This window comes from Setaria viridis, chromosome 8, assembly GCF_005286985.2.
Source record: "Setaria viridis chromosome 8, Setaria_viridis_v4.0, whole genome shotgun sequence".
NCBI classification, from domain to species: Eukaryota; Viridiplantae; Streptophyta; class Magnoliopsida; order Poales; family Poaceae; genus Setaria; species Setaria viridis.
In genome coordinates this window covers 33,470,740-33,496,479 of record NC_048270.2, presented here as the reverse complement: position 1 = coordinate 33,496,479, position 25,740 = coordinate 33,470,740, and the positions used below count along the sequence as shown (strand labels likewise).

The following is a 25,740-nucleotide window of genomic DNA, read 5'->3' as shown; positions in this document are numbered from 1 at the left end:
ATAACCAGAACCACCCTCTGCTTCAAGGTACCATCTAATGTGGCACACAATGTTGCTAGGCATCTTTGGCAAATATGATACATTACATGACTACATGCATAGTGAATAAACCAATACATCCGGAATTCTCATTCAGTCACGCAGTGATAATTCATAGAGAGGGCCTACACAGTTTTCATTATTCTCAGAAACATGTGGTTGGAGCATCAGTCACCAACCTTTTGAAGCTGTCAGAAACACCAACCATCTCAACATAAACACCTCACTTCAACTCTACAAGATCCACTGGATGCATACATCAAGTGACAGCCTTAGTTCTCACAAGGTTCATGGACATTCCACCTAACATAACATAACAGGAAATCCATACACCTGTCAATTCGTACAAACGATTCAAGATGACAGCGTTCCAAGATAGAACCTACTTCCATAGCTAAATACTGCCCTTAAAGTTAAGCTAACAGAATAGGTCAACAACACCTGACAGGATTCTATCACAAGTTCAAAAAAACTCACTAAGTCGAGCATGACACAATTATCCAACAGTAAGTCAGCATTGCAGACGCCAGCAGGCCACCGTACTACGATCAGAGAAGCACATGATGCACCTAACAGCTTCGATTGTACCAACTTTCAAAAGAACAACATCAATTTGAAGGGAAGAGCCAGGCTGCACCTGCGCCCCCCAGGTAGTCTCTCCACAGGATCATGGGAAGAGGGGAGAAGGGCTTGCGGTGATATGCCATGCCACTGATGTCAGAACTTGAGCTGCTCTTCAGATCCTCCCCCCAATGGTGAAAGTCCTTGTAGTCATACAAGAACCAGACACGATTGCCTGTCGAGTCACACTGAGGCATGCAAACAGGCCTGGAACATGGCCCTAAAAACAGCACCTGATCGTCCCCTAGGGTCGTCACCTTGGCCCACCGTGACTGCGCGAAGTCAGCCACGAATACTGCAACATCAGGCTCACACGGTCCAGCAAAAGTGTGTATATGTCCTTTGCCGTGTTAACATGACTATGGAAAATGCTTCTGCGTACCAACAGCAATGAGCCACCCAATTCAACCAGGTAGAGCATCCTCTTGAAGATCAAGGGATCATTAAATTTGTTCGAGAAGAGATCAACAAAATAGTTAACCTTGATGTCCTGCCCAATCCGAGAAACCTGTGGGTCGCCGGTGTTGTCATCCAGACTGATGTCCAAAGCTAAGAGGTCCTCGCCATAATCAAGAGCATAGAGCTTTCCCTGGTAGAATTAATGCCATGTCAGTAATCCACAATGATAGGTCCCATGCTACTGACCACAAGGACGCCCCTGGATGGCACACTGCGATCCGATTGCTACTACCAGCGCGGAACAGTGCAGCAATGAGGTCAGATGAGCACACGATTAGTTTGATCACTTCAAAGTGATACCCTGACACCGATGGCACAACAGACTTGTAGGTGACGCTAGACTGTGCAGGAAGGGTCATGGTAGCACCAGAAAAGGGGTCCACCAAGAGCAAGCGGTAGAACTGACGGTACACCAGCCAGCAAGGGGTCCGTGGAGCGGCTCACCCGAGGGCATGCTGTAGAACGTCCTGCTGTTCTTGAGAGCGAGCAGCGGCAGAGGAGGGGGCAGCCGGACCTGCCGCGCGGTGGAGCGCCACTGGGGCACACGGCGGCGAAGCGGACGCGGTCGACGTGGGAGGGCAGCTGGCGGCCGAGCACGAGGCCCGTGAGCTCCAGCGGGAGGTTCTTCCACGAGCACGGTGGCCCCGCCATGGGCCGATCTCGGATCCTGGAACCAAGAGAAGGACGAACGCGGACGCGTGTCAGTGAGGCAATACGTCGAACAGCTCGCGCGCGCGACGGGGTACGGGCAGCGGGAGCTAGCTATGGCCGGGGAAGTTGATCGGCACAGAAGGCGTAAGTGGAGAAGGAGGCCGGAGGTGTAAGGAGAGGGTAGTACCAGACACGGACGGGAGCGGGGAAGCTGCGGATTCCGGTGACCCGGCGGCGTGCTCCTGCTCCGGGCGCTGCGGTAGTGGTGTGCGTGCGCGTCAGGGGAGAGAAGGGAATAGCAGTGGCAGGCCGAAAAATACGTGGACTCCTCGGCTCACCGCGTCACATATGGGCCGAGCCCAATAAGAAATCTAGGCCGTTTCTTGTGTTGTTTTCCTTCTCTCTGCGCAAAAATCACTGTTTTTTCTGGGGGAAAAAAAACTTCGAATCGGTTTCGTAAACCTACAATTTTAATTAGTTTCATAAGAATTCGTCCAGTTTATGTAGGATCCATTTGCAAAAAAACAATGTAGGGTCATGGAAAAGATTTCAGCTTTTCAAATGGGCTATACAAAAAAAACATAGAATTTTTAAAACTAATGGATATGAGGGGACATATGATCGAAGTGTCATAAAATATTGGATTCGACAAGAATTCAAATACAAGTGTCTAGAACTCTAGATTGTTAATCAGAGGGGTAAGGCGACAACCACAAAAGAGAAAAGAGACAACTTTTGAAACGAAAAAGGTTTCAAGAAAAGAGACAACTCGCCTTTCAACTTCTGAAAATAACTTCAAGAAGAGCAAACAGAGCTCTCCATTTCACGAGTTCAGATAATGAAATGGTGAAGGCCCTCAGAAGCCAACAGCCTTCACCAGTCTACCGCATTGGCGACTCATTGGGAGGCCGATACTCACGATATCTATGATATTTAAAATTAGCACCATTTGTCATGCCGATACTGGAATTCTGCTGGCCCTGTGATTTCCTTCATGCTGACAGGCAGCAGCTGGCATTCCGAGAAATGTATCTTGCTTGGGACTTCCGAACTCTGGTATGCAGCTAACGAGAAGACAATCTGGAGTATGGAAGTCCGGGAGTGGAATTGCTGCAAGGCAGTGCAGCTTCTGACAGTCATACGGCCTGCCGATCAAAGTTAGAAAAGTCAATCTTCGTATCATTTTAAACGATATAAATGATATATGCTCACGAGAGGATATAACAGCATGATGGATGTACATTATTGGTGGATGGGTACATTATTGGTGGATGGGTACATTATTGCTCAAATTCTATCTAGGTCCCAAAAAACAAAAACATTACCTTAGCAGCAGGTAGTCTTTCGATCACATTATCCATTCCCGGGTGCCCATACGAACAATAACCTTTCTGATGTGGCTAATGTCCATACTATCGTCCTTGCATTCATCTGGTCCTCCCTTCCGCCAAAGCCTCTCTACGAGCTCTTCTGATGTATCCTTCAGAAATAACTCTACAAGGTTTTTAAGGTGTTCAATACCTTGAGGAAGAAACTTCAACATAGGACAGTAACCAAAGTTGAGCTCAGCAAGGTTTGACATCGCACCCTGTTCTATTTGAACTTGATTGAGCTGTGGTGCGTGACATATGAATAGACTCTGAAGTCTTGGGAAACACCCTGCAGTGAAGTGCAGCTTCTTCCCATCAAAAGCCTTGGTAAGGGAAAGCACACATAAACCACTTAGCACCAACAAACTGGGAAACGACTCCTCATCAATTCTGCAGAATTCCATCTGCAACTTTGTGAGGCTACTGAGGCGAGACCAAGATGACAGAACCTTAGGTATTGATTTTTTCTCCAGCTGTCCTTGTAAACCAAGCCAAGAAAAGGTTGGAGGTAAACAAAGTCCCTCTAGCTGCAGCACTTCCTCCTCCCCTAGAGTTGTAATTTCTAGATGAACAAGATGACTCATTTTGTTGACAGCATCTCTTAAGTTACCAGAGTGTTCACTTCTCACATTGCACACATCGAATGTTCTAAGCTCTGTCAAATCTCCAACCTCACGCAGAATTTCTGAACTTGCCTCCACACATTGCAAAGCTTGCAGTGACGTCAAGTGCCTTATGCCACTTGGCACCTTTACACCACTGCCACGGTGATAATCTTCTAGTTCTTCACAAATAATACATGCATAAAGGTATCTCAACTTCTGAAGTTTTACAATGTTATTCGGCAAATACAACAACTGAGCATTAAAAGCATCCAACACTTCCAAGTTTTGCAACCTTCCTATTGTTTCAGGTAGACTTTCAATAGCAGTATGTCTAAGGCCCAAATACCGCAGATTAAACAAGTTGAATACCTCAGTAGGCAACATCTTGATACAAGCACCTTTCAGATCCAACGTTGACAGCAAATTCGAAGATGTTAGGATGGGCCTCAGCAAATCAATATTGATATACCTCTCAAAAGCATGAAGTGAACGGATGTGTGATGCATTTGATGGACTAATTCGGTCAAGGTTTCTACTCTGGATTGATATACGACGTGTGGGCCCTCCAGAAAATTCCCCAGAGCCATCATACACTTTACCAAAGCATTCTTTCTCTGCTTTTCTGAGCGCAACAAGCCGTATGACATCATGCATTTGACAACATTTCAACCGCCCAGCATGATTCCTCTTCACTACCTGTAATAGGCTTCGGTTCACAAGCTCAGTCAAGTACTCCTCCGCCACTTCCTCCAATGTTCGGTTCCCTTTCTTCTTGATGAACCCACTACTAATCCAGTGCCTCATTACTGTCCTCCTGTTGATGCGATAATCTTCTGGGAATAATGCACAGTGTAAGAAACAATTTCTCAAATCACATGGAAGGTCCTCCAAGCTGACTTTAAGAATAGTCTCAACACGAGGCATCACATTTTTAACCAACTGCAGCTCTAACTCATCATATGCTTTTTCCCATTCAGCAGAAGTTTGTCCTTTCGCAGATAATTGGCTACCGATGCATGCAATAGCAATAGGCAACCCTTCACACTTCTCGACAAATTTCAAAGCCAAAACTTTCAAGTGCAATGGGCACTTTCTGTCACCATCGTTCCAAAAGGCTGATTTGCAGAATAACTCCCAAGAGTTATCTTCGTCAAGTGGTTCCAAGTGAATAGCTGAATTACTGGTTCCTAATAATGATACTTCATGCTTTCTTGATGTAATAACAAATCGACCAATACAATTAGATGGAAAAACTTTCCTTATCTCTGACCAGACATCTGCAGTCCAAACGTCATCCAGAACTAAGATGTACCTTTTACCTTGGAGGTACTCGTAGATGATCTCAGCTAGTCTTTCCATTTCCATGTTGGCAACATCAGCTGTGATGCCAACCTCTCCAGCAATTTTCTTCAACAGCTCTTGAACATCATAACTCTGTGACACGGTTACCCATGCAGCAGCATCAAAGTCCATTTTGATGGTCTTGTACACATGAGCAACCAAAGTTGTTTTCCCCACACCAGGCATGCCCCAAACAGTGAATATTTTGCATCTCTGTTCTAAATCATCTGCTAGCCATTGAACCAGTTGCTTCTTGTGCTCGGTAATCCCCACAAGGTCCTCATCCCTTGTGAAATTCAAAGCTTGATTGGCATGAAAAGCAACGCCTCCAGCATTTCTGTCCATTTGTTTCATGGCGTAGTCCTGGTTCCGCTGCTTAGCCTCTTGAAGCCTGCCCTTGATATCATTCAGCTTGTGCGCAAGCCGGCGCCAGGTACTGGCATACTTGATCCTCTTCTTCATCTTGGAAACAAACCCTCCGTGCTTGTCCTCCAGCTTGTAGGTGAACTCATCAACAACATCCTCGATCTCAAAAGCGAAGCCCCTGATTCTGTCGACGAAGAGGCCGGTGGTCTCATCAGTGTCCTTGAACCGCTCTGCTGCTTTCAAATAAGCATGCATACTCTCAAGCTCATCCTTGGCTTCATGGATCTCACCAAAGAGACCCTTGAGGGCAGAGGCTTCGTGGCAGAGCAGTGATGCACTAGAACTTGCTGCCTCATTCACCAAAGCCGCACCGAGCTTGCCAATCAGCAACCCTACAACTGCTTCAGCCATGGTGGTTGTTGCGTGGATGGTTGAGAGCTGAGTTACAAGTGGATGGACTATGTCCGAAACAACACCAGCGCGCACTGGCGTGCGGGATTAGCATTAGCAGGTTATGAGTTGTTTGTGTCATGGGGCGCTGAATCATTCACAAACTCATCCATCATCAGGTCTCTCTCAAAGTCTCATCAACTTTATTTCCAAGCCAATCATGTCTCTCTCAAAGTTTTATCAACTTTGTTTCCATGCTAATCATGTCTCTCTCTCTCTCTCTCATCAATTTTGTTTCCAAGCCAGTCATGTCTTTCTCAAAGTCTCATCAACTTTGTTTCCAAGCCAGTCATGTCTCTCTCAAAGTCTCATCAACTTTATTTCCAAGCCAAGGACTTGGTCTTCCTTGACGCTGTGTTCATTACCTTCTGAGAAATTTCGTTTGACGCGGTAGCTGCAGCTCAATGGCGGATCCCCTTGGCGAAGCTTGACTCTACCTACCTGGTGCGCGCAGAGCCGTGGAGCGCAAGTCCACCAACTGCTGCATGCATGCAGGCTTCGTGAGCGCCATGCGTCCGGATCAAGGAGGTGTGAGGGATGGGTTGATTAGAAAAAAAGTGAGGAACTTTTCTGCAAAACAATCATGACGGTTGGAAAAAACTATGAATCAGTTTGATAAATCTACACAATTTTTTTTCTCATTAGGAACACGAAATTTTAATGGATTTCATAATAATTCGTCCAATTTGTGTAGGATCTCTTCGCATAAAAAGGTAGGATCACGGAAATAGTTTTAGCTTTTCAAAAGGGCCATACAAAAAAAACGCTGAATTTATCAAAACTGTTGATGATGACTAAAGATCATCAAGATCCGGCCCGGCCGCGCCGATCCCAAGGTCAGCTCCGTCACACGTCACGTTTCCACAGAGCAACAATGCACTACGTGTATCGCATCTTGTCTCAGTTTACTATAAGACACAAAAGAACAACAATGCACTACCAAACTGTTGATGATGACTAAAGATCATCAAGAATGATTTGCCAATCCGGTCAGCAAATTAAAAAAAAGAATGCCATAACATAACATGTTCTTCCATATATATTCATGTTGCGACGTGCTCCCCACTCATCTTCTACTCCCTTTTGACATTTGAAACGTAGCTTATTCCTTATTATTTTCTGCTGACTGTTCATCAGTTACTAGTTTTCATATGATTTTGTGACATTTGGGTGAGCAGGGAAGGGGCAAGTTCAAGGGCTACCTGTTTGGTTGCGTGGGTGGACTGTGGTGAGATCGACATGCATGGACTTGCGCTACCGAAAGATGCTAAATTGAAGAAATGAAGAACAAACACCTGGATTTGACATTCTAAAAGAGATTGTCTTATGATACGCCCATTGTGTGGATGTTCAATGGACACGTAAAATATCAACCATCTAAGATCTTTCTGCCACATGCATGTTTGTGTGTAAATATGTGCTTTTAAATGGATATTAGTGTTTTAGCTGGTTTTTTGTGATGGAGACAATGAATTTATTTTTATTGGAAGTAAACTGAGTTATTTTGTTAAAAAGAAAGAAGGAAACTGAAAGATGACAACAGCGGGAACACAAAAATGTGAAGTCACCTTGTGGATCAGTGGCAAAAGGGGGCATAGTTGAGCGGGAACACAAAAATGTGAAGTCACCTGTGGATCAGTGGCAAAAGGGGGCATAGTTGCGAGTAAACTAGGGACCGATGCACGAAAATTTAAAAAAATTTGGATGATTCCTCAATTTATGCATGTCATCCTTCCATAGGTGTCATGCTAATCTTGTCCGTATTGTTCCAATTTAGGAGGATGTCTCCGAAGAGACATTGCGAGGGATGAATCTTTGGCTTATAGCTTGATTTACCGGTGTTTGGAGAGGCAATTTGGTAGTAAACATCTAGCTTCCCACGCGTTAGCTCCCTACCCACCCAGCGGGCCGGACCCAGGCGGCGCGCGCTCTCCATCCCGTGGTGGGCCGGCCATCTACTTTCGGCCCAATATAACGAGCAACGCAGCACGTTAAACTAGTGGCCCATCATCGATGCAATTGAGCATATAGATGGCCAAACGGGCGGCCCAGCCCGGCCTGGCACGAGCCCGATTAGGCCCGGCCTTCTTAGGCCCGGCCTGTTTAGGCCCGCACAATAATCGTGCCAGGCCGGGCCGGCCCACGTGCCGAAGGAGCAGCCCAGGTCCGGCCTGCTGCCTTCTTAGGCAGGCCGTGCCGACCTACTGGCCCGGTGGGCCTTAATAGGCTCATCGTGCCCATGCTGGCCCGCAGCACGGCTCCGGCTCCTCTTTTCCCCGCCGCGGCGCCGCCGCGCCGCCGCGCAGTGGAGGGCCACGGTCCGGCCGGGGAGGCGGCGGCGGAGGGCCATGGGACTGGCCGGGGAGGCAGCGGCGGAGGGGCACGGCTCTAGCCCCTCTTTTCCCTACCGCCACAGCTGTGGAGGGCCACGGTCCCGGCCGGGGAGGCAGCGGCGGAGGGCCATGGGACCGGCCGGGGAGGTGGCGGCGGAGGGGCACGGCTCCGGGGGCAGGGAGAGGCGCGGAGGCCGCGACGTGCGAGCGACCGGCCGGTCAGGTCGTCGGGGGCAGGGGGAGGCGGCGGAAACCGCGACGAGCGAGGGGCCGGCCGGTCGGGCCGCCGGGGGCAGGCCGGCAGGGGGAGGCGGCGGAGGCAGGGGAGGCGCGGAGGTCGCCGGGGGCACGCCGGCAGGGGGAGGCGGCGGAGGCAGGGGAGGCGCGGAGGTCGCCGGGGGCACGCCGGCAGGGGGAGGCGGCGGAGGCAGGGGAGGCGCGGAGGTCGCCGGGGGCACGCCGGCAGGGGGAGGCGGCGGAGGCAGGGGAGGCGCGGAGGTCGCCGGGGGCACGCCGGCAGGGGGAGGCGGCGGAGGCAGGGGAGGCGCGGAGGTCGCCGGGGGCACGCCGGCAGGGGGAGGCGGCGGAGGCAGGGGAGGCGCGGAGGTCGCCGGGGGCACGCCGGCAGGGGGAAGCGGCGGAGGCAGGGGAGGCGCGGAGGTCGCCGGGGGCACGCCGGCAGGGGGAGGCGGCGGAGGCAGGAGAGGCGCGGAGGTCGCCGGGGGCACGCCGGCAGGGGGAGGCGGCCGAGGCACGGGAGGCGCGGAGGTCGCCGGGGGCACGCCGGCAGGGGGAGGCGGCGGAGACGGAGGCAGTGCGGGTGCGGCTGTGCGGGACAGCGGGAGTGCGGAGAGACCGGGGAGGCGGCTTGAAGAAGTAGGAGTAGGAGCGGAGGGGTTCGGTGCGGTGCGGGATTGAGGCAGGCCTGGCAGGCCGTGCCGCCTGTTTATGGCCCACGGGCCAAATGGGACAGGCCGTGCCGGGCCAGCCCACGGGCTGAGGCAGCGGCCCAGGCCTGGCCCGTGCTGTAGGCCGGGTCGGCCCGGCCTGCAAGGCCGCCGTGCCGGGCCGTGCCTGTACCGGGCCAAAATGTCATGCCGTGGGCCGGCCCACGGGCCGCGGGCCAAATGGAAATCTATAATTGAGTAGCAGGCAGTTGCAAGCATGAACGCCAGCCATCCAAGGAAGCAGACGAAACATTTTTCTCCTAAGGGCCTGATTGGACGCAGGCTGCTAAAGTTCAGCAACTGTCTTACGTCGGATGGTTGATACTAATCAGGAGTATTAAACATAGTCTAATTATAAAACTAATTACACAGATAGAGTTTAATTCGCGAGACGAATCTATTAAACCTAATTAGTCCATGATTTGACAATGTGGTGCTACAGTAACCATTGCTAATGATGGATTAATTAGGCTTAATAGATCCATCTCGCGAATTAGATTCCATTTGTGTAATTAGTTTTGTAATTAACTCATATTTAGTCCTCCTAATTAGCATCTGAACATCCGATACGATCCTGCTAAAGTTTAGCGCGTCGTATCCAAACACTTCCTAAGAAAACACGCACGCCAATTAAATCCGGGGGCATTGATAAGCTACTCCGTACGACCTTATTAATTACCGCAGGTAATTACACGCACGAATCAACTGTGTAGAGACGACAGGATTAAGTTCCAAGTAATTTCTAAGCTTGACAGATGATGACACCGACAGAGACGAGCAGATGCTTGCTTATAGATTAGCAACTGACGGTTCGCCAATTTGCATGGTCTCCAAATTGTCATAGCTTGTTCTTCCATATCATATGCATGGTTGCAACGCAATTTGTCGCTTTTCTCTCCTTTTCCGTTCACATACACATGCGCGTGCTAGCTGGCCACTAGCGGCCCATCATCGATCGATTTTCTCTCCAACTTCCAAGCCGTCGTTTGTCGATCGACGACGACATGCGATTGTGTGTCAAAGTGTAGTGCAGTGTAGCTATTATAGCGGTAGTGCACGTGTGCCTGCTGCTTCTTGGGCTTTGTGTAGTGCTCGTCTGTGAGCTGATCGATCTGATTCCGCACTTCATACTCACTGATCTACTGTGTGTGTGTGTGTGCACACACTCCATACTCTATAGTAGGGAGGCTGCTCTTTTGTGCATGGACTGAAGAACGTAACGCGCCCAAGTGGCCAAGTGTACATGTCCTTTTTGGCCAAGAGTACGAGCATGTTCTAATTAAGGAGCGTATATATGTCAGCCGCCTGATCTTTTCCACGTCGTCGATGGATATCCAACCCTGTTACATTTTGTAGATATGATATCTCTGACACTAGCTCGCTTGTTGGTCTCCCGAACGGCGGCCACACACTCTCGCAACGGTTTTTTCCATGAAACCATGGGCACGAGCAACGCAGGCTTCGTCGTTTTGTTCCATGGTTTCACGCGTGCTCGAGAGATCGCACGTCGTCGTCGTCGCAGCATGGCATGGAGCTACTAGAAACGTGATATGCCTGCTCGCCCTAGAGTTATGAGCTTGGTTTTCAGCAGCGTTAGTTAGGGCCACTTCTCGCTCACATGAAGAGGAAGAAGACGACTCGGACGGACACGGCTACCAATGCAGCGCAGACACCTGCGGACGTGCGGTGATTATGGGAAAAGCTTGGCCATAACCCACGGCCCGAAAATTTGGTTCGGTACCAGTCTGACCTAGCACGATCCTAGCCGTGCCCGGGCTGACCCGGTCCGTCCTTAGTGTCCTTAGTGTCCGGTCTGAGTCACTACGTCAGCTCTAGGGTCAGCTCGGTCTGGCACAATTAACGGCCGGCCCGCTAGGGCACGATGGAGGCACGTTTAGACATGCTTAGGCACGTTTAGTTGTAATTTGTATATATATTTGCATGTGCATTACCTCTAAATATATATGTATATATGTTTGTATGTATAATACCTCTAATTTTTGCCTTCGAAAATTAATCTGATGAAGGATTTTTTTTAGCTGAGCCGGGCTAGAATGGGAAGGATGGACCTTCATGGGCCCGACGGGCCACTAGGCTGGCCAGCACGGCTAATAGCCCTTAGTGTTGGGCCTAGGCCGCTGCTTCGGCCCATGGGCCAGCATGGCACGATACGGTTATTATCCAGGCCTAAACGGGTTGAGCCAAACCGTGCTCGGGCCAGGCCGGGCCGCGCCACTCGTTTGGTCATCTATAGTTATGGGTGCGGCTAGTTATCATCAAAGGCAACAAATTCGCCACATGTAGCGTCAAGGTTGGATCAGTTGCATGCACCTATGACATCTATTCTTATTTGGCCCACAAGACCTAAAGAAGAAAAGAATCAAATGCATGTACCCATGCATGCAAGCGAGGACAAGTTTGATGATATCATCGACATGCATGCAGTTTTGAAGTTTAAAAAAAGTCATAACCCATAAACCGAGCATCTAAATTAAATTCCGATTGCACCATTAATCTTATTACAACAAAATCTTCAAAATAAGACTACACTCGACTATGTTTGGATGAAATTTATTTATGGATATTTTTATGAAGGTGAAAATATTTTTATGATATGTATATCTGGAACAAATTATACAAAGTTACAGAACAAAATAACTATACACATTGAGCAAATTATATGAATACATAGAACAGAACAAAAATGTATAGATCTGGAATAAATTGTACAAACTTATGGAACAAAAATTTGTACGTCTGGAACAAAGTATATGAACTCGGTCAAGAAAATGTGCAACCTTGATTAAAAATATGAATAAAAAAAGTTCGTCCAAATATAGCCAAGTGGAGTCTTGTTGTGAAGCTTTTATTGTCAAAAAACCAATGGTGCAATCAGAATTTAATTTTGATACTCGATCTAAGATTTATAGTTTTTTAAGTTCCAAGCGATTTTGCATGTGAAATAACATCAGCAGTTTTGTCTCTGATAGAAGGTGAGCGGTGAAATTGCAGCATATCCGATGTACAGTATCCACCGGGCAGTTACTGCCGGTAGCAAAACTATAGTTTCAGACAGCCTTCGTTCAGTCCACCACTAGTCACTGCAGTTCTGTGTATTATTAGTTCTTTTCTTTTTAACAAAATACAGAGATCAGACAACCTAAAACAAAACGCACTTTGCTTTTTCATTACTGCGAGTAACCTGTGCCAAATATACACAGTTCAGGTCTCCAGGAGGCAGCCATTTCATCTTCTCTGAGAAGCATGTTTCATGACCATATATAAATGTAGGTGTGCCGGTCGTAGCATACATTGTCTTGACAAAACCAAGCTAAAAACAGGAGATGAACTGAGACTTTGTTGCAACTGTGGCAAACAAAACCCACCGAGCATGTATGTATGTAACCACATTTCTATTTAATTTAGCATTATAGCTATAGCATCGACTCATGTAACACTTTTGAGTACATTTAAAGGCATACAGCATGCACATTAAGGGAGCAATTCACTTTCCATACAGTCCGTGCTGTGCCTCAGCCATCAGCCCTGCGTTGCATCAAAGGTAAAAAAAATTATAAGGGCAGGCAGTTTGTATTGAAAATTTCAAAGATTGGTGTTGCTCATGCATGCTTGAGTTAACCAAGCAATATTTCTGGTGCGGTTCAAAAGAAACGATTCGTTTTTGAGGTATTCACCTACTGCACTTGACAAGTTCGTATCCTGGAGGAATAAAAAAGAAACTGCACATTATGATTTAGGGGAACAATATATTAGAAATAAATTATGTTAACAATGTTACATTGGTACAAGGAAACCTCCAAAAGGAAGACGGACGGAGTTACTTTTTGAAAGAAACTACTTGATTATGACCCCCATGTGTTTAAGGTGTAAGTTAATGAACACAGGACATCTTGGATGGAGTCAAGTACAAGACAAATGAGTCTACCTGGGTCACTAACAAGGGCAGCCATCAATCACTAACGTGAACATGGTACACATTGGATGGAGTTCTTGTCAGCATTAATTTCTGCCAGACTAATGCACTCCGTCACATGTCCCTACTCATATTTAGATCAATTGACTATCACACGCCCAGTCCCACTCGGAATGATAAAAAATGAACATACCATTTTGGCAAGCCTAGTAGCGACTAGTGAGACTGGACATCGTGGAATGCAGGTACTACATGAGTGCAAGGATCAAATTACCAGGTCACTTACAACAGCATTAGACACATGACTTTAAATATCTGGATTGTACAAGTCAACTCGGATGGCAATTTTCATACTTGGTAGTTCCATACTTCCACTGGAGGATCCCTTATTGTGTGATCAATACGGAAACTACTAATCCTTTTAAGCATTTAGTATTTTCATTCCAACTGTTTAACACATATATCAAGTTGCTGCCTTGTAAATGTTATACTGAAATCAATAAGCAAGTGTTTCACCTGACATAACTCCAGCATCAAGCGAAGCATTTTCTTCTCTGCAAAAGAAAAATGAAAATGGCATGAGTTGACAACTTTGAATATTTCTCTGAACAGGCATATGCTAAGAAGAATTGTCTTCAATATTTGTAAGATTCTTACCCATCGCTCAACTTCTGATGCTGATTCAGAAAGTCTCCTCCTAAGAATAGATTTTTCTGCTTCGCAGCTCTCCATATCAATATCTGCACAAGGCCGGCCATTGACTATTGAGAACTGCTGGCATTTCAAATCCTAGATCATGTATAATGCTATGTTTGCTAGCTTTGCATACAAAATCTTGGGTCAGTCTTACCATAATAGTATGTTGACAGGATGTCGATTCGCTCGATCGGCTGACAAAAGAAAAAAAAAACACAACATTCACTTGTCACTTTGTCAGGCATACTATATATAAGGGTCCTGTGCATGACACAGAGCTCTTGCAGTTGACACGTACCATCACAAAAATGCCTTCTCTGCGGGTTGGAAGCCTCTCTAGCTTTCTCAATGTATCGTCACCTTTAGTGACCCTCCCAAATACAGCATACTGAAATTCATTATGTATCAATCTCAGACCAGTGAAGTAGCTGATATCGATTATGAAGCTTTGAAGTAGTGTTAAACACCTGGCCATCAAGGTGTGGAGCATCGCCAAGAAGAAAGGAGAAGGATGAACCGCCGCTGTCTGGATCAGAGTGCCTTGTTGAAGGAAAAGAAAGATTTATAAGTTATAAGATAACTATTAGCTAATATGCAAATTCTAAATGCTTTCCAGGGATTTAATAGATTCCTATGGATATGTACATAACTATACAGATAGATGAAGTATGGAAAAACCTCATGTAGTGGTATTTATATTTTTCCTAATAAACAACTAGATAATTCAAGGATGAACTCTTCAACTGCGCAAAAAGATACTATATGCTCATTGTTTCAGGCCAGAATCATAAGAAAGAAAAGTATTAGAAGTCTGCCAAATTGTATACAGAATGTACCTTCCCATGGATAGGATTCCCCTGACATGCTTGACACTACTAAATTCACCGACAATTGTTTTCTCTGCTTCTCTTTTCTGCTCCTCATTCATTGGGGCAGTTCTACCTCCTACAACAGCAGCAACTTGTGCCACAAAACCCTTGTCGACCTAGAAAAAGGCAACATAACATTATATAGATAAATAAGTAGTTTGCGAAAAAAAATTAAGGTTATATTGAGCTATTGACATAACGTTATAAGCAGGCAATTTAAAGCGCTGAATACCCTGAAGATATGATTTGTGTTGTAGCATCCAAGCCGCACGAGTTTGAATATGTGGTCAACAGTCTTAGGCGCAACATGAGGAAAGAAACCGAACTCAATATCACCAAAACTTGTCTGCAGGTACAATTGCAACAGAAGTGTGATGATTAGAGCAGGAGCAAACATTACCAAGAGTTGCATGCTAAAGGTAGCAACTACACATGATCACCCTTGATTTGTGAATTCACTATCTGGGATTTAGAACGTGAAATGAAACAAAATGTAGACGGTTTCCAACATTAGAGCATAATAAATTCTGAGACATCTAGCCCCTCGAAGTTTCCACCCTTTTAGTGACTGAATCAGTTGTGCTCTGCCAGCAGCCCTTGCAATGACACTCATGTAGAAGCTACGTTTATATCATGAAAATTTCCACAAGTGTACTTTGAGGGTTGAGTAATGCTAGGTGAAAACAAAATTAACATAAAGCAAGAGTTAAAATAGCAGCTTAAGTATACTATCCGGCTACTTCCATGAGGTGAAGCTTGGCTAGAAGAAGAGTGGTTGCAGTCACTGTCTAATGGAAGATGACTCTGGTCCACCTTCTTGGACTCGACGAGCATCATGGTGGCGTTGGCCAAGTACTCCAGGGTCTCAGCGAGCTGTATGGCTTCCGTGTCACACTTGTAGGACGTTTCGACATTGCCGAAGATGGAGAGGACGCCGTTTGGAGCCGACATCTTGAGGACGATGTAGGTATGGTTGGGGATCGCCATGAACCTCACTAGCATTGGCCTGCCAAAGATGGCATGGTAGGAGGTCTTGAAGTTGGCAACCTTGAAGGTGAGATGCTCGGTGCGGTTGTTGTCGGGGATGCTGAACGTGACCGGCAGGATGACTCTCCCGATAGGATAGGATCCTTTGCCGGATACTATGCTGTAGAACGGGTCTGCGCAGGGAAGGAGCCGCTCGAAGTTGAAGTCCAAGCGCTTTAGGGTCTCGGTGAAGATGATGTTGAGGCCGCTGCCACCATCGATTAGCACCTCGGTGAAGTCCATGCGCTTCAGGGACATCACCAGCGGGTAAGACCCGGGGTCCGAGATGTGCACCCAATGATCTTCCCTGGAGAAGGTTATGGGCATCTTCGACCAGCGCAGATACTGGACTGGTGTGACGGAGACGAAGTGCACTTCCCGCCTTTGCAACTTGTGCTTGCGATTACTGCAGAAAGCTTTAGGGCCGCCGATGATGATGTTCACCTCCCGCTCGGCGTGCTAGAACTCACTGTTGTCGTTGCCGGCGCCCTGGTTGGCGTCGGGGTTGCACTGGTCATGGTGCTCTTCTCTGTGTTGGTCATCGCGGCGGCATTCGTCGCATCGACGGTTGTCGTGGTCGTCGCGGCGGTGATTGTCGCAGCGGTTGTCTTCCTTGCGATAGTCGTTCCGGCAGGGCCGCTTGTATTCCACCAGGGCGTCGAGCTCTTTCTTGAGGACCGTGCAGTCCCGAAAATTGTGGTGTGTCCTTGTGGAAGGGGCACGAGGTATTCAACGTATCGTCGAACTCCTCTTGGAGGAAGGTTGCCTACCTCATAGGGTCGGCTTCGGCGGCGAGGACCTCGGGGGCCTACTTCCGAGGTCAGGAGGGTTCCGTCCTGGACTAGTGCTGGTGGTCTTGGTGAGTCGGCGGTTCATAGTCATTGTTGTGGCGGTGCTTGCCATCCTAGAATTGGACGTTCTTGGCCTCATGTGTGTCGGCATGAAGGTTGACGATCTGCATCATGTGTTCGACCGTCTTGGGAGCGGCCTGGAACATGGTGCGGAACAACAAACGGTTCTTGAGGCCGGTACGAAAGTACCAGATGATGTCAAGGTCTTCAACGTCAGCCAGCCTGTTGCGGTTGTTGAAGAAGCGGTTGACGTACTTGCGGAGAATTTCGTTTCCACTGACGGACTTGGCCGAGATTTTCCATGTTTCCAGGTCAGGTGTAAGTAGCCTGATAGTTCTAGGTGAAGGCTCTGGCGAGCTGACCCCAAGTGTCGATGCAGCCTCGTGGGAGGTTCTCGAGCCATAAGAGAGGTGCGCTTCTCATCACCACCGGGAAGTAGGCAGCCATCTGGTCATAGGTGAAGTTCCCAGCCTTGACCGCGATGCAGTACGTCTTCAGCCAGATCGTCGGGTCGGAACGACCATCGTAGTTCTCGTTGATGACTGGCTTGAAGGTGAGTGGCCACTGGATAGCCCTGAGGCGGGGGGTGAACGCAGCGAACCGGTCGATGTCTATGTCGTCGTCTGCCATGAGGCGGTACTGTACCGGCAGGACCCTGGGACGTGCGTCGTTGTCGTGCTAGGGTGGATTCTAGGCATCGCCAGGGGCGTCGTAGTGACGGTTGTAATCGTCGCGGCGGCGCAGCTCCTCCCGGCGGTTGCGGGCCTCCTGTTTCGCGTGTCCCGGTGGTAGGGTCTTCAGATTGGATCTGGAAAGACTGCACGAGTTTTTCGTAAGACATGACAGTCGAGTTCTTGATGCCAAAAGGGGCGCGGGGGGAGCCCGGCGCTGACCTCCTGGGGCGTAGATCGGAGGGTGTGGGTGGGTGGGTGGGTTGCTGCAAGGATGCGCGGGATCCTCTCTGAGAGAGAGATCGTCGACCTGCTAGGCAAGCGGCTTGATAATCCTCGGGTGAAGACCTTGCTCCGTCGATGCAGATCCGACGGAGGCTGAGCTGGCAATGGACACCGAGTTGGCGATGGAGGCGGTGGAGTCGGAGTACGTTTGCATGCTCCCAAAGCGGAGCTGGATCAGATTGGCGAGGAATTCCTTCATGCTCTCTGGGAAGATGACGTCGGGGCGGGATGCCATCGAGCTCACTAAGGAGGATCTCATGATCAACCTACCTAGCACGCCAACTGTTAGATTTAGTGACCGACAGTCCACTAGGGGGTTAGCCAAGTGGTAGGTTTGTAGGCGAAGGAGATCGTAAGACCAAGAACCCGAATGGTAACACTGGGACGCAAAGTTTAGATAGGTTCGGACCTCCGGAGAGTAATACCCTACGACCTGTGTTCTGGTGGATTGTATCGCTGGTATGAGACGCCTTCGGTTGAGTTATCCCTAGCCGCCTTATATAGGCTGACAACCTAGGGTTATCATCTTATGAGATCTAATTCTAGTCGGTTGTTACATAGAAAGCAATCTGAGTCAGGTTACAACAAGTATCCCGTGATATCCGAGCAGAATCCGTTCGCCCAGCCTCCGGACTTGCGCTCCACGTATCTTTACGCCTTGGCCCACACGACATGGTTGGGCGGGCCCACTTGTCAGGGCTGACCAGTATCCTGGTCGGTAGAGACCCATGGGTACCCTTATCCCACACGGATGTTCGAAGAAACACGACAGCATATGAATCTACTTGGAAGCCAGTCGACCCCACCATTCTAGGGAAATTCATGCAAGAGTAGCCAGCTGAGCACCACACATCCACTAATTCAATGTTCCTATGTCTGTAAAAATGACATTTTCTAACAAGTATGGAGACAATGAGTAGAGCACTACCACCAATTCACAGTTCTAGGCATTCACCAGACCACCCAAACCCCTCTCTCTACTCGCAGCTCGCAAATCCAACACAACCCCAGTCCCCAGCCACATTGCCCACGCCGAGCCAATTCTCGGAACGAATCTCGCAGCAGCAAGAACAACGCCCCCGATATCCTCGCTCAGATCCTCCCTCGATTTCCCAGCCCCTCAACGAACACGGAGGATCCAAGACTCTCGGACCCGATTCCTCCCCGAGAAACCAGTAAAAATCGCCCCTTTTTGCGCGAATTCCGGGCGAGACATCGCCGGCGAATCTCGAAGCGGCAAAAGAGCGATATCGTGGAGGCAGGGGTTGGAAGGTTTGCGGGTGACCTGGAAGACGACGCGGGCGGATCCGAGGTTGGGGTCCGAGGAGTAGAACGTGGAGGCACCGTCGGCGCAGACGACCGCGACGGCTAGGAGCGCCGCTGCGGCGGCGGCGGCGTGGCGGAGCATCGCCGCCATTTCTTTCCCCCTTCCGGTTTTTGCTCCGTTTGGTTTCTGTTGTGAGTTGTGAGGGCCCAGTGTAGGCGTCTTCCTAACTAAACCAACTACCTTCGCTTTGATTTTTTTCCCAAACACGTTGCAGAAAATTTTCCTTTAGTAACTAGTAAGAATCAGAAAATATGTTTGTCGAAAAAACATCAGAAATAATCAAAGAGAAGAAACAGTAGCCACCACATGATGACAAAAGAATATGTGGCTGGCTTTCGCGTGTTGATAAGTGCACGTGGAGGTTAGCGAGGCTGTTCTAGTCCTGAGTCACATACTCACATTATTCTTTGTTCGGGCGAATATTTGGAGTTAGAAGGATTAAATATGAGTTAATTATAAAACTAATTGCACAGATGGAAGCTAAACGACGAGACGAATCTTTAAGTCTAATTAATCCATCATTAGCAAATGTTTACTGTAGCAGCACATTATCAAATCATGGACTAATTAGGCTTAATAGATTCGTCTCACTATTTAGCCTCCATCTGTGTAATGGGTTTTGTAAATAGTCTACGTTTAATACTCCTAATTAGTATCTAAACATTTGATGTGACAAGTGCTAAAAATAAGCAACCCGAACCAAACGGCCCTGAAATTTCGTTAATTATGTTTCATATTGTAACCAGTGAAGGAATGGGGACTGATTTGTTGATATTCCATCCGACTCAAGAACCCACGAAGGAATTGTGAACTCAAATTTGATGTATGTTTGTTTGAGCTGTAGTTTTTGGAATTTTTTTGAGAAGTTGCTGTTAGGTTTTTCATGAAAAGTTAGCAATAGTTTTTAGAAGATGTGTTTAGCTTTCTAGGTTTAAAAAGTAAAAAAGATCAGAAGATCGAGCTTTTTATCTTTCCATATGAACTCAGCTTTTCTAAGTTTCTGATTTTCCGAAAATTGCATGAAAAGTTCGTTATTTATCTAAGTTTCTAGCTTTTCATAATGAGAAATTGACAAGAAACCCAAACAAATATAATCTTAGTGCATGCGTGCAACTATGAGTAAAAATGTTGAACACCGCTTGAAAGTTTCTTTTTTTCAAGGGAGAGAGCGTATTTAGATGGACGGGCCGTGGATTGCATCGTGCGCAACTACTACTGGGCCTCCTATCTAGCTATCGGAATAGGGAAGGTAACTTCTGGCCCAACTCCAGTCCCATTTCCTCCTCTTCCTTCTTCCCTTTGTCTTCCACCTCTGCCGCCGCCACCTCGTCCACCAGCCCAACCGGTAGATGCCGCACCACCCGCCCACTGTCCACCGCCGCCTCCACCCCTTCCTAACCTAGGGTATGTTCGCTTCAGCTTATTCAGCTGGCTTATCAGTCAACGAACAATATTTTTCTCTCACAACAAATCAGCTTTTCAGCCGGCTTATAAGTCCAGCCAAACAGGCCCCTGATTCTTCTCGTCACCCCCGCCTACCGTCCGCCAACGGTGACCTCGTTGCCGATCTGCTTCCGCCCAGCTCCTACCCCACCGCCAAGTTCTCCACCCCCGACCTAGGTTTCCCGCCAGCGCACACCGCACGAGCCGACGGCGGTGCGCTCCCGAGCAAGGGCAGCGGCAGCCGACGAAGGAGATCGTGCGGCCGAGGGTGGCCGCACAAAATCTCCAACAGTGGAAGCTACATACCATCCGGGCTTCTGGAAGAGATTCCCGACTACTACGCGCCTTAATTGGGTAAAGCCCGCTGGCTTAGTTTCGGCAACTTAATTGGGCCAGAAGCCGGAAGGCCGGAAAGACGACGAGCGCTCGGCGCTTGGCCCGTTTAGCGCGGGGACTGCAGGACGTGGCCCATTCAGCTTGCCAGGCCAGCGCCTTTGTGGCCGCTTCCAATTTTAGCTTCCCCCCAAGCTGCCATTTGAGCTCCCCCAAGCTTCCTCGCGAGCCAACAACGCTCCCATCTCTCCCGGAAATTCAGACGACTTTCGTATGAACCGGGATACAACACTGACGATGACACGATGTATGTACAGGACATGATACTAGCACATACTACCTCCGATTCCTTTTATTTGAAGTTCCCAGGCCTAAATTATTGTCTGAAACATCAAATAAAACGGACCGTAGCAGGTAGCAGCTGCCGTCTTCGTTCAGTCTACACCAAATCTTTCGGTGCATCCGCCAGAAAAACACATGGAATTTTTCGAGACATGTCTAGTTTGCAGAACAAACCACGGGGTGACAGGATCATCTGTTCGGAAGCGCACGCTTCAAACAAATAACAACCATACTGATCGACCATGCCTAGCTAGATGGGCCATGGATACGATACAGTACTAGCTAGATTAAGACTTGGAGCGGATTCCAAGGATCCAAGACATGAAGATAAACCCCCACGCACATATCAGAGCCGTCATAAATCTGTTGAAGGAAAGGCATTTCCCTGCACATCATCAGTGAAACCAAGATGAAGTTAGCAATTAATCAAAAGCCTTTTCCTCTTCGTCGCGGCTAGAACTACCAAAAAGTAAGAACCAGCTAGCTGTTAGTTGTTCATCCCTGAGGAACCAAAGATAATGCAAAAGCAGGAAGGAGCTAGGGGCGTTTTAGCGATCGTAGCTTTCCGACTAGCATCCAAGGCCTCGATTTCTGCTGCCCATGCAGCTTCCCGAGCTGCACCTTCAGCTGCCCGTTCAGCTTCCCAAGTTGCCAGTTGAGCTTCCAATTCAGATTTATTTGGAGGTGTTCTTTCAGCCTCGCGAGCCGCCGCCGCTCCAGCTCTCCGAGAAATCTTGCCCGAACTGGATGAAAAAGGTTCGAGCGCTCGGTCCTCTGATGATGACAGAATCCGCAAACGCCGGCATGCCAGTTGATGGAGAAGTGTTGTTGGTAGGGCCTTGCAGCCTGCAGCATAATGCATACACACCATCACGTCATGCAGGACATCAGGATTATTAGATGAACGTGAACTTGCGATGAATCCATGCATATGCGTACTGTTGGAGAAGATAATGACCATCTCATGGTGATTAACTGATAAGGATTGCGAGTTTTTCAGTAGCAGCTGCGTGCTTGAAATACTCACAGAGCCGTGGATCTCACGGCAACGAGGAGGATGCGCAGGAGCTCGTCGTCCATGGGCAAGATCACCGAGGAGCGTTCTGGCTTCGCCTTCCTGACACGGCAAGATACACAGAACAAGATGATGATCAGAGCTTTATTGATTCTCTGGTTTGGGCGACAGAGATGATCTAAACTGAAATTATCTAGCTAGTGAAATCTGAACCTGCAAAACAACACCGAAAAAAAGAAGAACAGACAGACGGCCGGGCATATACCGCAGTACGGCGGGTGGCCGCCGGAGTGGATGACGGCGACGCACGAGGCCCGAGGAGGCTCGTTGGAACGGACGATAGCCGAGAGAAGAGTCGCCGGAGCAGGAAGCGGCCGGCCATCTCGAGCTGTCAGATTGATGGGGACTTGGGACGGTGGATGGATATGATCATGGTCATGGATGGATTTGTATATATACACGGTAGCAAGGAACTGGAAGGCTAACCGTACTTATGCATCAGAGGAAAGCTTTCAAGAAGGGTAGAGAAGAAGAGGGCACGGACACTTTCTTTAATCAGGGTTGCTTCATTTACTGCTACCATAAACAGGAAAATTATTTAGGCCTCGTTCGTTTTCACCGGATTGGCCCGGAATGAGGTCCATTCCAGGTGGTTTGAAGTGGTCCGATTTGAAATCAGACTTGCATTGAAAGTGTTGTTCGTTTTAGTCTGGCCTGAAATGAAAACCGGTCTGGATTGGAATCCTTCTACATTAGATGGCCCGAATTGAAACCATACCTCCTCACCTCTGGAATAAATCCTGGCCGGATTGAGTGACACTGGTGGAATCACTCAAATCGGACCTGAAAGTAATCCTGGCTGGAATCCAATCCTGATGAAACGAACAAGACCCTAAGGAGGGGTGTATTTTCCAAATCCAGAAAGAAGTAATCCGTGCAGTGCACGCCTGGACTCAGGCGCTGACTTGTGATCCAGAAGCCGTCGAGGCGTGTGCTGATGATCCAGGACTGGAGGGAGTAGTTGGCGCCGCCAGCTGGCCCGCCGATGGAGACGAGCACGAGGACGCCGCCGGCAAGAACCGGCCAGCGACGGCGAGCCAGCTGGCCGCGCACGCGCAGCACACCCATAATGGTCTCTGCCACGACGAAGCGCCTGCAGAATCGCGAATACGAGAAAGAATACCGGAAGAGAGGGTGTCGGAGATCCGTGCGCGAGGAGAGGAGGATGCCACGCCGGCGCCGGGCGCCGTCGCCGTGCCGCGGCGTCGCCACCGACCGACCCAGGGGGCGGATGGTATTTGGTTTACCGTCCGGGGGGACGGTAAATCCGTCCGGGCTAGAGGGATTTTGAGCCGTACGATGCCGTCTCCGCGGCTGGGATCGGACCTGGAGGGCTGGAGCGGGAGCGTTGGGTTGGGTCGCGGCAGGTGAAGGCCCAGCTTCCTGAGCCCATTACCTCGCTGACGCCCGGAGCGCCAGCAAGGCCGGTGCACCGCTGCTGCGGGCGTCGAGAAACAGAGCCGCGCTGCTCTATCGTGCTCCGTGTTCCACACAGTGACGGATCGGACGACGGCGATCGGTCGAGCTCGCCGGCGAGGAGGCAGGGACGACTAGCTCGTGTCCACGCTCTAACACGTACGTCCTCCCTCAGCTTCAGCTTGCGGCTCATCCATCGGTACCCATGCTTTGTTTCAGCTCTCAACTTTGGCAGGCATGGGATAGCCATTCTCCATTTTCCATCACTTAGATAAATGAATATTCATCTGTATCGAAAGGTGGCCATTCTATGTCTTGGTGAATTTTCAGGCTAATATTGACAAATTATGTATGGGCGAGAGAAAGAAGAAGAGGAGGTCGGGGGCGCCGGTTAAAGAGCTGGAGCGCGTGATTGTGGACGGGAGCGCGTCCAGGTGCGCGGCGCGGCAGCTCCGGGCTGATCTACGCGGCCATTCGCGACGGGGACGGTCGCCGGAGGTCGACGGCCGCGTGGCGACGTTGTTCTGAAAAGGTCGGGCGATGGGCGTGTGTGAACTGAATCAGTTCGGTGCCTTGGCTGCGAAACTCAACAACTTCAGCTCGAATTTCCTCCAAATTTTACAATGGCAAGTAACAATCTGCCAAAGCGAGAAGTGTATCTGGATGATAGGAATATAATTTTTGTAAAGGCTCTCTGGTGTTTAGATAAAAGGATTGGGAGATAAATTGGGTCAAAGATGGGGAAAAACAAGAGCAAAAGGGATTACAGGGTTCAGAATTGCAGACTCAGAAAATTTCAGAGTTGGGGCTGGATTCATGGGTTTGGCTGATCTTTAACCTTACATTTGAACTGACCAACAAAGTTTTCACACCTCAAGAGCATACTCATTAGAAACTAGATAGAAAGCAATACAAGTTTTATGTTGACGGAAAGTTGAGTGTTTTGGCAAAATAAATTTTAAAAACCACTCAAACATAGCGACTTTAACAATTTCCCACACTTTCGGAATTTGATTCAAACAACTTGTGAATTTCATATTTTAGTTGGTTTGAACTTGCAAACTTGTTCATGATTCCATTTTTGGTTCATTTGACTTTTCAAGCAATATTTAGGCATAAATTTCATATTTTTCACATTTATGCTTTTTCACAACATTTAATTAGAATTTTAGCATAAACCTTCATTTGAAAAGCCATTTAAAGAACTTTCAACTAAAACACTAATCAAAACAATTATGCATGAATGATGAATGGTAATAACATGCTATGCATATGATCAACACTTAAGGCACATGATTAACACCTGAGGTGTTGCAACGCACGGGTCAGAACCTAGTAAGACAAAAGCGGAGACTGGGGATGATTCTCCTTCAGCCACCCAATCTCTATCAGGGCGACATCAGTGTATATTAAAACGACATGTACTCTGAACTGCAACGAGTGTTCTCTGTGTATGACACGAGACTGATGCTTGTATAGTAACTAGATTAGGATAGAGATATAGTAAATGTACAGATCTATATTCAGCAAGCTAGATGACAATGGACCAATAATTGGCATTGCATTTCACTAGTCGATCGATGCCATCGCATTCACACGCACGTGTTCAAATAGTGCACGCGCACAAGCTACTCATGCTAAAGTGTCATGTAGCACATGACAAAAACGATCTAGGAGTGTTTGACTACGAGGTGCTAAACTTTAGCAGCGTCATATCGGATGTTCGAATGCTAATTAGAAGGACAAAACATGAGCTAATTACAAAACTAATTGCACAGATGGAGTCTAATCCATGAGACGAATCTATTAAGGCTAATTAATCTATCATTAGCAAATGGTTACTATAGCACCACATTATCAAATCATGGACTAATTAGGTTTAATAGATTCGTCTCGCGAATTAGACTCCATCTGTGCAATTAGTTTTGTAATTAGACTATATTTAATACTCCTAAATAGTATCCAAACATCTGATGTGACAGGTGCTAAAGTTTAGCAGCGGTATCCACCCCTACCTGTGTGTTGGGCATAAGTTTCGATCCGTCCAGAAAATGTTGATTTCAAACGCAACAAATATAATATCGACATTTTACAAACTCCGATTTTGGACAATATATCATGTAGCAGTATAGCACAGATCATGATCAGCAAATGCCACAGTAATCCGCTAAGAATTTGTGAAGACATTTTGTCGTGGATTCAGACAAATGTATCCAAATTCGCTTTGTTCACCAAGTTTGAATCCGGAGCCTGAACAGTAGAGACCGTTGTTCCGGCCGGCACAGGCGCA

The 25,740-nt window shown here is 48.2% G+C and overlaps 2 protein-coding genes and 1 non-coding gene across 6 annotated transcripts; all 3 read right to left on the bottom strand.

The window, feature by feature from the left end:
• Positions 1-2,388: 2,388 nt before the first annotated feature.
• Positions 2,389-6,030, bottom strand: LOC117833398 (disease resistance protein RPM1). Of its 2 annotated transcripts, XM_034712868.2 has the most exons (3): positions 3,358-6,030; positions 3,096-3,264; positions 2,389-2,915 (listed from the first exon to the last, which is right to left on the bottom strand). In XM_034712868.2, the coding sequence occupies exons 1-2, from the start codon at positions 5,861-5,863 to the stop codon at positions 3,119-3,121; spliced, it is 2,652 nt and encodes an 883-aa protein (XP_034568759.1). In that variant the 5' UTR covers positions 5,864-6,030; the 3' UTR covers positions 2,389-2,915; positions 3,096-3,118. The 2 variants fall into 2 exon arrangements, with proteins under 2 accessions (XP_034568759.1, XP_034568758.1); XM_034712867.2 differs by having other exon boundaries at positions 3,096-6,023.
• Positions 6,031-7,596: 1,566 nt separating this feature from the next.
• On the bottom strand, positions 7,597-7,699 carry LOC117834888 (U6 spliceosomal RNA). The gene has a single exon (XR_004635843.1). It is a non-coding gene; the product is annotated as a U6 spliceosomal RNA (small nuclear RNA).
• Positions 7,700-12,343: 4,644 nt separating this feature from the next.
• On the bottom strand, positions 12,344-19,003 carry LOC117833573 (peptidyl-prolyl cis-trans isomerase CYP23). Of its 3 annotated transcripts, none has more exons than XR_004635504.2 (10): positions 18,800-19,003; positions 14,914-15,027; positions 14,649-14,797; positions 14,280-14,352; positions 14,111-14,200; positions 13,967-14,006; positions 13,774-13,856; positions 13,633-13,670; positions 12,878-12,922; positions 12,344-12,728 (listed from the first exon to the last, which is right to left on the bottom strand). XR_004635504.2 is itself a non-coding variant. In XM_034713128.2 (10 exons), the coding sequence occupies exons 1-8, from the start codon at positions 18,929-18,931 to the stop codon at positions 13,650-13,652; spliced, it is 702 nt and encodes a 233-aa protein (XP_034569019.1). In that variant the 5' UTR covers positions 18,932-19,003; the 3' UTR covers positions 12,344-12,728; positions 12,878-12,902; positions 13,633-13,649. The 3 variants fall into 3 exon arrangements, 2 of the variants coding, with proteins under 2 accessions (XP_034569019.1, XP_034569018.1); XM_034713128.2 differs by having other exon boundaries at positions 12,878-12,902; XM_034713127.2 differs by lacking the exon at positions 12,878-12,922 and having other exon boundaries at positions 18,800-19,002.
• Positions 19,004-25,740: the final 6,737 nt, after the last annotated feature.